The sequence below is a fragment of the Arachis duranensis genome, chromosome 1 (genome assembly GCF_000817695.3).
Source record: "Arachis duranensis cultivar V14167 chromosome 1, aradu.V14167.gnm2.J7QH, whole genome shotgun sequence".
Taxonomy (NCBI): Eukaryota; Viridiplantae; Streptophyta; class Magnoliopsida; order Fabales; family Fabaceae; genus Arachis; species Arachis duranensis.
Genome location: NC_029772.3, coordinates 94,665,290 through 94,677,101, shown reverse-complemented (window position 1 = coordinate 94,677,101; position 11,812 = coordinate 94,665,290). Strand labels below are relative to the sequence as shown.

At 34.7% G+C, this 11,812-nt stretch overlaps 3 protein-coding genes across 3 annotated transcripts; all 3 read right to left on the bottom strand.

Annotated features, from left to right (window-relative positions):
- Window positions 1–281: 281 nt before the first annotated feature.
- LOC107463915 (transcription factor MYB111) lies at window positions 282–1,786 on the bottom strand. The gene is made up of 2 exons (XM_016082797.3): window positions 1,524–1,786; window positions 282–900 (listed from the first exon to the last, which is right to left on the bottom strand). Exons 1-2 carry the CDS (start codon window positions 1,784–1,786, stop codon window positions 282–284), a joined length of 882 nt encoding a protein of 293 aa, XP_015938283.1.
- Window positions 1,787–4,120: 2,334 nt separating this feature from the next.
- Window positions 4,121–9,449, bottom strand: LOC107463117 (AMSH-like ubiquitin thioesterase 3). The gene is given in 15 exon segments (XM_016081862.3): window positions 4,121–4,701; window positions 4,859–4,911; window positions 5,494–5,556; window positions 5,672–5,714; window positions 5,717–5,746; window positions 6,262–6,324; window positions 6,421–6,510; window positions 6,665–6,989; window positions 7,177–7,223; window positions 7,315–7,420; window positions 8,051–8,142; window positions 8,260–8,460; window positions 8,585–8,660; window positions 8,770–8,834; window positions 9,123–9,449. Coding segments are annotated over 15 exon segments (1,407 nt in total). The 5' UTR covers window positions 9,222–9,449; the 3' UTR covers window positions 4,121–4,647.
- Window positions 9,450–9,902: 453 nt separating this feature from the next.
- Window positions 9,903–11,520, bottom strand: LOC107463676 (protein trichome birefringence-like 4). The gene is made up of 4 exons (XM_016082528.3): window positions 11,036–11,520; window positions 10,745–10,937; window positions 10,457–10,647; window positions 9,903–10,386 (listed from the first exon to the last, which is right to left on the bottom strand). The coding sequence occupies exons 1-4, from the start codon at window positions 11,518–11,520 to the stop codon at window positions 9,903–9,905; spliced, it is 1,353 nt and encodes a 450-aa protein (XP_015938014.3).
- Window positions 11,521–11,812: the final 292 nt, after the last annotated feature.

Here is an 11,812-nt window from a genome sequence, read left to right as displayed (position 1 = left end):
ATAAATAAAAAGGGATAAAATTAAATTCCAATTCCCTTATACTATTCAGACTTAGATATTGGTCATAGGTCACTCTCATAAAAACCGAAGACAATAGAAAACACCCCTTAATTATGTCTCATATTATAACAGCTTTCTAAACAAGAAACCTTAGCATCATTTGTGGAACATATATAACACACTAATACATGCATGCATACATAATACACCTTTATTGACTTCTTGACGACAAAATGATTACATGAATGACCATGAAAGTAATGTTTAGGTAAATACAATTTTTACCTACCCCATAAGGTAGTAGGGATCTGATCTTGTTCAAAAAGGTCCCATTGATTATTATTATAGGATTGAGCACTGCCTCTTGCCAAATGGATATCATGATGATGATGCCAATCATACACAGAACTCACAGAAGAAGAAGAACAAGAAGAACTTGGAGGTGGAGTAGCACTAGTAGTGTTCCAATCACTAACACTCTTGTTCTCCTCTTCATCATTTTCATTATTATTATCACCATAGTTTACAAGCATACCACCCTCAAACATGTAACTAAGTTTCATTATTTCATCATCTAACCATTCATATGCTCCCAACTCCTCATCATTAAAAGCTTCATGATCAGCATGATCAGCATTATTCTTTTGAATGGTTGGTTGTTGAAGCATTATCACCTCTTTTGTGTCCCTTAATTCTAAGTTCTTATTAGGTGCAGTAGATCGAGTAGGTGCTCTTCTCTTGGAAACTTTTAATGCAGCAATGTCAATGGTGGGAGGGAAGGAGGAATAATCATTCAAAGATTTCATGAAGCAATAAATTTTCCTCCTGAGATGAGAGTTCCAATAGTTCTTTATCTCATTGTCTGTTCTTCCTGGTAAATGCCCTGCTATCACTGACCACCTACAATTATTACATACCAAACAAAACATCATCAAAATAGAATTAACTATTTTCCACTCAGATACAAGAAACTACTTTGGTAAATTATGATTTATTCATTTCTTTACAACTGTAAACACATGCTAATTTGCATACCCTCTTGTATTAACATTAGCTTATGCTGGTTGGTTATTATTAAGTTATTAACTTACAACTGAGAAAAATTTAACTTTGGAAAAATTATCATTTTATTTTCAGTTTTGATTAATTTAATGTTTCATATTAGTCTTAGCTAGGAATATAATTAATGCTTCTTTTCCACCATATCAGATTCCTTCTATATGTGTAGTGCTAGCTTCTATGGATTCACTCAAAGCTAGCTAATTAAGCATATCACTATTATATTCGTGTATCATCAGAATAAACTGTTACAATAAACTGTTATCATAGTAATTTTTCATGCATGTTTTGAACAGCAATGATTATATAAAATAATTAAGGAAAGGGAATAGAAAACTAGTAGAAGTAGTATTGTAATTAAAGGGCGAAAATTCACAAACATTTATCTTTAGGTATTAAATAACAATTTAATTAAACATATCAACTTGTGATTAGAGAGAGGCAGCATATATTTATATATATACCTATTACCAAGAACAGCATGCAACTTGACAATGATCTCTTCCTCTTGGGGAGTGATGTTGCCTCTCTTGACATCTGATCTGAGGTAGTTTATCCATCTGAGTCTGCAACTCTTACCACACCTTAAGAGTCCAGCATTCTTGGGCAACGACCTCCATGAACCCTCCCCATGTTCTTCTATGTATTGAGTCAATATCCTATCTTCTTCAGCTGTCCATCTTCCTCTCTTCAACCCCACTTTCTCACAGCATGGAGCTCTTCCCATCGTTGATGATGATATGCTAACAACACCTACCAATAGAGTGATGATAGTAGTTGCTTCATGCAAATGCAATGGAACTATATATATATATGCATAGTATGAGCTACTAGCTACAATGTTGACGTTTCTACTTTGGTAAGTAGGTAAGTAAGTTACATAATAACTCAGAAGGATGAATAATATAATGCAAGTGCTACAGTAGTACAGTGTCTTAGGTTGAATTTGTCAGAGAGATGCATAACAAATGATGATAGAGTTTGTTCCAAGCAATGTAGTAAGTAAGTAAGTAAGTAAGTAAGTAAGTAATGTAACGTTTTTCATTTTCATGAGAGGATTGGGTTACTAAACTACTTACTACTACTACTACTAGTATAGCCAGTTTGCCACCACAAGATCAACTTATAAAAACCGTATTTGTTACGGTTTATATATTTATTATTACCCCCTAGAGGCCCTCCTCCTTGTCAGAGTAATAAATGGGGTTTCAATATTCAATTCATTCAACGCACATACATATATCAAACCTACTATATATGTTTATGACTTGAATACTATACAGTATACACACGCATACATACACCTTCTTTGTCTGCTTATTTTATATACATGTCCAACTTTTCTGGTTTCTCTCAAGTACATTAATATTTGTTATGATCAATACAATTTACAATTTAGAACGAAATAATATAGTGTTCATTTTGAACTTAATTAAATAAAGGTTAGAACTTAGAAGATGCTTGCATGATGATTATTCATACACAGATACTACGTATGTGTTTGAAATCACTTATCATGATACCATGTCTTAGTCCAAACTTTATTGGTTAGTCAGGAATGAATATAGTAATATTCGTGAAAACTCAGGTGCAGTTAATTTAACGTGAAGTTGATAATTGAGAACTGTTAAATGAAAATTTAGTCAAATCAATCAAGTCATTTAACTGTTCTCAACTATCAATTTTACGTGAAGTTGACTGCACTAAGTTTTCATAAGTAATGTTTAAGCATGACATTGTTGTGTTGAATAACGTTGATAGAAAATGCTTTTTTTGAACTAGAAAATGATCGCAATTACATGCTATATTGAATTCTTGTCGAGTCTTTACACTCTAGGTAATAGTTAGCATCAAACGATTGTTTTTCCCTCTAAGATTTTATTGTTCGTTCCTTGTAAGATTCGCTGCAGAGGAATAGATACATTCCTCTGACATATTTGTCGGAAATAATTAACTACTGAAATGAATTACCTATAGACAAAGCTGGAAAAAAAATTGAAAATAGGACCCTTCCTTCAATAGGTCCACTTCTTTTAAACTTCCATTCTGATTTATAGTTTACGTTCATAATTTAAAGTTATGAATTGATGTTATTAGATCACAAGATAAATTAATTTCTACCTAATATGGTATTTAAAATAAAATAGGATTTGTAGTAAAAGTTATGAATTTACTTCACTCTTACTAATCTAATATTTTTCATGAGTACGTATTTTAGATTGAAGGCAGTGCGAAATGTTTAAAGTGAACAAGTTTCTTGGTGAAAGTGTCAACATCAATAACATTTTGTTCGTGGCAAGTACATTTAATTATATATGGTGAGGGATATGGTTGTGAATTGTGGTATTGCCCTTTTGATTCTCTAAAGAATTTCGGTGTGTAACTGTGTATGTTTATCTTTCAGAGTTCAGAGACTCTAGAGTCTAGTCAACATTGAGTAACAGAAGCGTATACAACTAAGTAAGAAAGGATTTAATATTAATATGAGAAGGAACCGTGTGACATGTAGTCCAATTCCAGTGAGTAGTAGTGACCCTACAACCACTCTGTCGTAGTAATTGCTGTGCCATGAGTTATTTATTTATTTTTATATTAGGTAACACAACAACACAAGTGGAGGAGGAGACAACCGACCACTTGCTATTTACTATTTAGTTGTGGAGTCGTTGCAAGTAGTAAGGTTACTATCGTTCTTTGAATCTTCATCCCTTGCATTGGGTCGGTTTATTTTGTGAAAGGTGAAAACGTTTCAGCAAAAAGACAAATGCTGATCTAGTAAGTGGAACAAAATGCAGTGAGCCTAAGCGACTGTAAAATAATCTGTGCTTGGGGTGTATGGTCTCCAGTTTTAATGACGAGTAAATTCTTCGAGGTGGTTAACAAAATCTTAACCATTCTTCCCTTTAGCTGAAAAAGAAATTGTGGGGGCACAATTCATATGAACTCTCCATTTATACTATAAATAGTAAAATGAATGGTTTCTAGTAGTGTCTACATTCTAAATTTGGGGGAAGTTCAATCTGGACCATTAGAAATACTATTTCCCTTAAATTTATAAGCATTGATGAGTAATCACAACCTCTTAGGAGTGGGCCCAATCCCGTTTAAATATTAGTTGTAGCAAAATTCATGAATCATGATAAACATATCTATCTTGTTAATACACTTCGGTTCTGCTAGTAGCCATGGTGGCATATATCAATAACTAAGCACAGATGAAAATGTTATATTAACAATAACAAATCCATGTTACACTTCTCACTTCTTCACCTGTGTAATACAAAATCACTATCTTCTAACTCGTATAATACAAAATCATGGGGTTGGGAATTGATAAATTTGGTATTCTCTATCTCAGTTCATAGATACAAAAGAATCTACTAATAATAATACCCATGCAACTTTCAACATGGCGTGCGTGTGTCCACTATACTTGTGATCTGTGAAGAGACACTAACTTATCATCTCTCTCTCAGGTCAACAACATCAAACTTCAAATTAGCATTCATATAGACATGAGAACAGTGCTCGTAGATTGGACTTCCATCCGAAGGCTCCTCATGGGGATGAAATCCTCGTTGTTGGCAGTTACGAATTACAGACACACCCCCTGGATCGGATAGATGAAATATGCCATGTGGACTGCAGTGCAACAGTAAACGTTTGATGCTTCAATTAGTGCAAAAATTTAAATAGGACAGTAACATTATTTATCTTAGTTGTTCACGGTGGTTATTGTAGATGTTTCCTGGTTTAATTTATGAAAAAAATGACATAGATGCAAGAAAAAATAATGTACCTTGTTGTATCTGTAGGAGCCATGACAATTGCAATTGCCTCCGGTAACATTATCTATAAAGAAAAAAAAAATACAACCATTCAGGTAACCTTACATCAGTTACATGCCTTTGCTGACTGTACGTTGGAAGTTGTGGTTTTGTTGGAAAAAGAAAAAAGAACAGAGAGCAGCTTATACTCCATATTTCCACAAATCTTGCACTCCAAATTGTTAGCCTTGTGCACAGCATACGTTATTAAACTTTAAAATTTTCATACAAGTTATCATAAAAAGTGAAATGATAGTCAGTACGAAAATACACCCTGACCTTATCATGTTCGCTGATACCAAATACATATTTGTTTTCAATTTTTATTATATTGGGTTTATTTTTAAGTGCCTAGTCCGATTCATGCATCTTCATAATCAATGAATTCACACCACATACCAGTTCTCTATTAATATTCATGATATTTGCTCTTTTATCTTCTTTATCTGAACTATTACAAACCACAACTAAGAATCTATTATCTAGCATTATTGCAACTATTTCTTTTTCTCTTCCATAGCCTTAACAGGAAGGATGTACAGACTGCTCCAGCAAAATCTACAATGTGAATAGTCACAGAATTCGAATAATAATAATGCCATATTACCTGGTATGAGTAATGGGTGTGCAGGTCCACGGATGACATGAAACAAGTTTGTGATGGGTGTGTCTGAAATCAAATATAGAAATAAGATAAACTGGACATTTAAAGCTAGTACAATATGGTTCAACCCACCATCAGAGCTAAGAATGAATAAGTGACAGTCAAGGATAATGGAGCTTACATGTATCCAGCCTAAAAGAAAGAGTGATAAGCTGTCCTGAACTTCAAATATTTCTTCTTCATTCAATGTTGAACACTGAACAAGAAATTAAATTAGACATACATTGCTCAACTGAAAATAATTAAAATTACAACAAACAATTAAAAAAATCATTAATGAATCATTAGAGAATTACAATCTTGAGTCTCCTAATTTTAAGGAATACTGTATTTAGCTTCTATTCATATATGTTTTGCATTATTCCATTTGAGAATCATTTTATCTCCCAACGATAATCCCAAGAGAATTGGCTTAAGAACCAGTTTCCTTTAAAAGTAATTGAGAAAATCCTATCATATGATTTACAGTTCCAACAGAGGTTTAGTAGCACTTTCACAATAAATGTAGATAAATAATCTCAGATAAGTAGATAACAATAAGAACAAATTATGCAACACTCATAAACTCAATGCATCACAACCTCAGATCAGTAAAAGTCTCACTTTGTCTGACAGGATAAAATTGGAAATAGAAAAAATGAAGAAACAGTCTATATAATCATTTAAAAACAAAAAACTGAACCACAAGAGTAAACATGACCATTATCTTACCGAGTCTGAAGTTGACTCCTGCTTTGGGATAATAAGTGTAGTGATATGGAAAACCCTGTTTTTCTGTAGACATGAAATTGCAAGCACAAAAATATATTAAAATTAGCAACCAAAATATTTCTAGAACACAGAAGTAAACAAAATTATGACTTCTTTTACCAAGGACCCTGCAAGAACACCACATGTCTCTAAGTTTTTCCGTGTGTTTTCGGAAGCCAGTCTCAAAAAATCTTCCATCATTTTCACAGGCTGCAACACAGAGTAAAGTGAACTTATAATAATTTATTACCCGGTTTAAGAACCAAACAAACCACACATAAGAACAAGTCACAATGAATGATCAAGAGAGCCCATGATGTGCTTTGAAATATTCCATTTAAAACGTAAAATAAATCAGGCTTACAATATGTAGGTGTTGGTATGTACTGGGACCAGGTCCAGAATCCTGAGAAGATTTAGCTGGTCCAGGCCTTGGATCTGCAACTTTTGAAGGAGGAATGGGAGAAGACTCGGGATACACCTGAGCAAGAACAGGAGGTGGCAAAGGTTGTTTGAGCAACTGGAAGGAGTCCTCCCTTGATTCAGTTACAACAGGAGAACAGGACTCAACAGCAGGATGCGACCATCTTCCGTCATCCAATGAGAGAACTGAGTTCATTGTGGATGCAGCTGGTCCTTGATCCGATTCTTTAATTGCCACAAGATCATATTGCCCAGCCTGATTCAAGCTGTCAGCATGAATGGCAAGAAAAATGTAAGGCTGTTATACTCCAGGGAAACAAAACTGAACAAGCAACTATGACAATGTTGACCTTCAGTGTTCAGCATTTGCTTATAATCAGATTCCTTTAAAGTGAAACATCAAATAATTTCTTTTTTAAAGAAAGCCAAACTATAATAATGAACGAGCCAAACCTTGAATCTTTGACGTGTGTCAGATCAGTACTGCTTGGATATTGAACCTGCATAAAGACATATATCAATATATCAAAATTATAGATTTTAGATACTTGATGTTGCTAGAACATTGCAAAGTCAAACTGGAGTTTTTACCTTAATTTCTGCACTAGGTCCAAGCCATTGGCCCCGAAGACCACTTGGCCCTAAGAATGAGTGTCTAGACAAAGTCTCCTTCTTTGGAGGAGGTACACTAAGGGATCTGCAGAACTCAAAAAACATTTATTGTATTTCCTCTTTCAACACAGATGCATTTAAAAAAGAAAATGAAAATATCTGGAATGTATAGGACAGAGCTTCCTCAAGTCCTAATTCCCAAGGATAATATGAAACATACATGATGCTTAAAAAGCAAAAGGTGCTTTGCACTAAAGGTCTGCTGAATACAGGATAAGGGACTGCAACAGCATGTAACCACCCAAGACATTGGACAGAAAGATTACAATTTGAAGAGCTATAAGAAGAAACTCTGCTATAATAATAATAATAATACAATCTTATTTGCTCTCCTATAAATTACTGTTAATTTTTCTTTTGAGGGAATCAGGGTAAACATAGACAGGAAGGACTTCCATCCGCTAAATCTGCCACATGTAATCACTTACATATCCAAGTGCACAAAATAAATTTCAATTGCAGACACAAAAGAAGCAAAAATCAATGATCATGGGTCATCCAATTTTATAACCTGACCAGCAAAGTAATGGTCTCCAGAATGGCCAGAACACCAAAGCGACCCATAACAACATGTAGCTCATAAAAACAGTCATCATGTAAATGTAACTATAGAAGGACCAAAAGAATAGAATATAATTAGATAGAAAACTCTTACAGTTTCTGAAACTGCTTGTCAATGGGGATGGAATTTGAAAATGAGACATTATTGTTATATTTCCATGAAGAGTGTGAACCCAATCCAGCAGACTGCAGAGTGAAATTAATAACAGTAAAAGATCTTAACTATGTGCAAGCACATCAGAGCAAAAAATTTTCAACCCGCACAGAAGAATCATAAAAATTACTCTATTATCTACTACCCACCTGTCGAAAATCCATGGGGGAGTTAGAGCTTTTATTGACAGGAGGCCATTCCAAGGACGAATTTGCTGAACTCGGCAAAGCCATATTAAAGCTGTTTTCTCCAGGCAATGGAGCTTCAAGATGTGAATTATTCAATTTGTTCACAAGGAGTTTAAATTCAGGCCGCAATGCTTCAAGCTCATCTATTACAGCTAGCAATCTCTGTTATTGAAAAATGACATGCAAGACACAACATTACTAAATACTAAATACCAAATACATAAATTACTAAATTAAAACAAACACCTATCTACCCATTACAAAAGTAGCAAAGAAATTTCCGAACCTTCTTATATGCTGCTCTTTCATTATGAAGTGAAGCTTGATAATCTCGATGGTATGGTATAGTCTCAGAAACCAAACTACAAAGGGCAAAAATTAAGTTTACTAAGCAGAAAAAGGAGAAGGTCATGCCCAAGGAAACTGCAAGCTTATCAGTTGGCAACAAAGGAAATCCACATAACATTTTACCTTGAAAATCTAAGAAGTATGATATACAAGTCAACTATATTGTTCTCCTGCCGGTAGATACTTGCCTGTTGACAAAAACAGAATGCATAATTGATAGTTCCTATATTCAGAAACCTATTATTCGAACATTTCTTAATGATCCTAAATTGCATGTATTTGGCAAAGGCATAAGCAGAAGGTGGATCAGAGGGTGGGGGAAGCAAGTGTGAATTAGCTATTTGTATAGAAGCGCTCCCAAATGAGTTGCTAGAAAGAGAAAGATCCTATTTCTGTGGTTGCAGAAGATTCCAGAATAGATATGGTGGAAAAGCCCTAACAGAATGGATCGGAATCTGGATTAGGGAATAGAGTACCTGCTTGAGGAGGTTATCGGCGATGCGATAGTAATAACGAAGGGGAATGCGATTGTCAACTTCGACTCTGCGAGCGATGGAATCCAAGTCGATCCTCATCTTCAATGGAACCAAATTGTCAGTGACAAACAGTTCCTTCTTCCAACTGAATCGATCAGCCTCTTTCTTTCTCTGTCTATTTCTCTCTTTCCGTGATTGAATTGAGAAGTTGGCACGGTTTTTGTTGTGTTGCAAGTTGCAGAAAAGAAGAAGAAGAAGAAGATTGAAAGTGCGTGCGTGTGAACCAAGTCGTTAAAACTCGTCGTTTCGAACAAAAGGTTGCAGCTACGCTTTTCAATTCATGTCAACATTGTGAGCTAAGGTTGGATTATTCAATAAAATAAATCAATTAAATTAATTCGAGAAAATAAATAATTAAGCCAATGGTTTTTCTGAAAATAGAAACTTAGTAATTAATCATTTATAATTTAAAAATGTAATCCCTTTTAATTATTTAAAAAAATAATAAAATTAGCATAAAATAATCTAAAATTACTTTATTTTATATTCTTTAATTTCTGTTGGTATAATTGATTAATATTAAAAATAAATAAGTATATAATTTTAAATGCTACATGCCTAAGTTTATGTATATTAAAAGTTAAATTATCTTCCACAGATTGCAAAAACAATGTGCCAGATAGAAACTCACCACATGACATGGTAATATATATGAATATGTTCAAGTCTAAGACACTAATTTATGACCAAAAATTGTAAATTTACAAAAAAACAATAAAACTAAAAATGAGTGTTGTTATGTGCTATGAGAAGAGTGGCATAAAGAAGTTCATTCCAGGAGTCTGGAATTCCAGGGAGGCACCAATGGCTGCAATCCTGAACCGTTGTTCTTAGCCGCCCTTTATTGTTATTATTGACAGAGGGATGGCCATCTTTTCTGTAATCAGTCATCTTTGTAATGTTGAGGTAAAACACTGGTGTCTTCATCTCTGATATCACACTTTCAAGTATCCTCATTGTCCATGGATATTCTCCAAGGTACCTCTCATTTGTTATTGGTTCCTTCTCTCCATCACATTTTCCTCCAGAGTTCCATTGCCCTCCTTTGTAGTGAGAAGCTGAGAATCCTGTGAAGAACACCCTTGTGCGCCTCCTGTCCACTCTCGAATCCACCCAATCCGCCCACGTCTTCAGTGCTTTCCTTAATGCTTCCGAAACTTGTAGTCTCTCATACACATGATTCCCTTCTTGAAAGTAATTTATGCTGAAACAAGAACCAATAATTATGAATGTTAATGAATTGTATATATGAGTAGAATTATAAAATTAATTACCCGTTTCTGGTTTTGTAGTGATTCCACCAGTGGCCTGTGTTGAAAATGATGATATCAGCATTATTGTATTGAGACTTAGAAGCTTGGATCATGTCAAGCCTCAGAGTCTCTCTTTGACCCGTATTTCGTAACACTTTCCATTCTTGAACTAGAAATGGGGATTTCACAAACTCTATCGAACATGCATAGTCCTATTATTATTATCATCATCATCATCACAATAACATACATTATTAATTAAACATCAAAGCATACAATAGTACGATACAATTCTTATGTATAACTTACTCTGAAATTGAGAGAGAAAAAACCTTGAGTCCTGAATTCACGGCGTCCCGAAACTTCATAGATTCTGGTCTTATCTTTGAGAGAAGCTCTCAGAGAACACGCGAGGGATTGCCACATGTTCCTGTTCAAGGAGTCTCCTACAAACACCACCCTCTTACCTCTAAGCATCCGCAACATTTTCAACCCATCAAACCTATATAATAAGATCAAGGAACAAGGTTAAGAAGCTAAACTATATATTCTTTTTTATTTCTTAAGCTACAAGTTACTAATAGAAACAGAGTAGTTAACCTTGGAATGTGGCAACCGTGTGGCTTCCATCGATATTTAAGATAATCAAAGTCTGAACGTCCATTCTTGAAGCAGTTGAAAGCGTCATCAAGATAGGGACATGAAGCATGTTGGTAAAGTGGTTCAGCATGTTCATCACGAACCCAAGTGCCATCAAAGATGTCGCAGGAAGCGAGGTCTCTGATAGCTTGTGAGTCACTGTTGGTGGAGTTGGCGTGAGTTCTCTCTGCGGCAGTGACGGAAGACAAGGTGCTTCTGCTGCGTGGTTTGGAAAGCATGTGGGAGTTGGAGAAAGGAGAAGATGGAGGGAATAATGGGGTGGCGGCGGGGTAGGGAGTGGGAGAGTTGCTGGTGTAAGATGCAGAGAGGAGGAAGAGGGAGAGAAGGAAGAAAGGAACCGTAAGAATGTGATGAGTTCTTGGACGTTGTTGAAGGTTTCTTGAAAATTCAGATGATGCGAACCATGGCTTCTTGAAGCACGCCATGCCAATATTCATTCACTGATTTCCACACTTTCACTTCCTTTCTTTTTCTCTGTAAAAATATTTATATATTTTAGTTTTAACTTTTAGGTTTTAACCTATGCATTGAAGAGCTTGAAAACAGTTATTATTTGCTTTAGTCTTTTTACTTATAAATACTTATTATGTAGTTATACTTTGTGCACTTTTGTCTACCTTTTAATCTGAACAATATATAATTAAAAAAGGTTATTTGTATATTAAACTTGATTTATAAATCTTTAGATGAATAATTTATAACTATTGATTACATCAT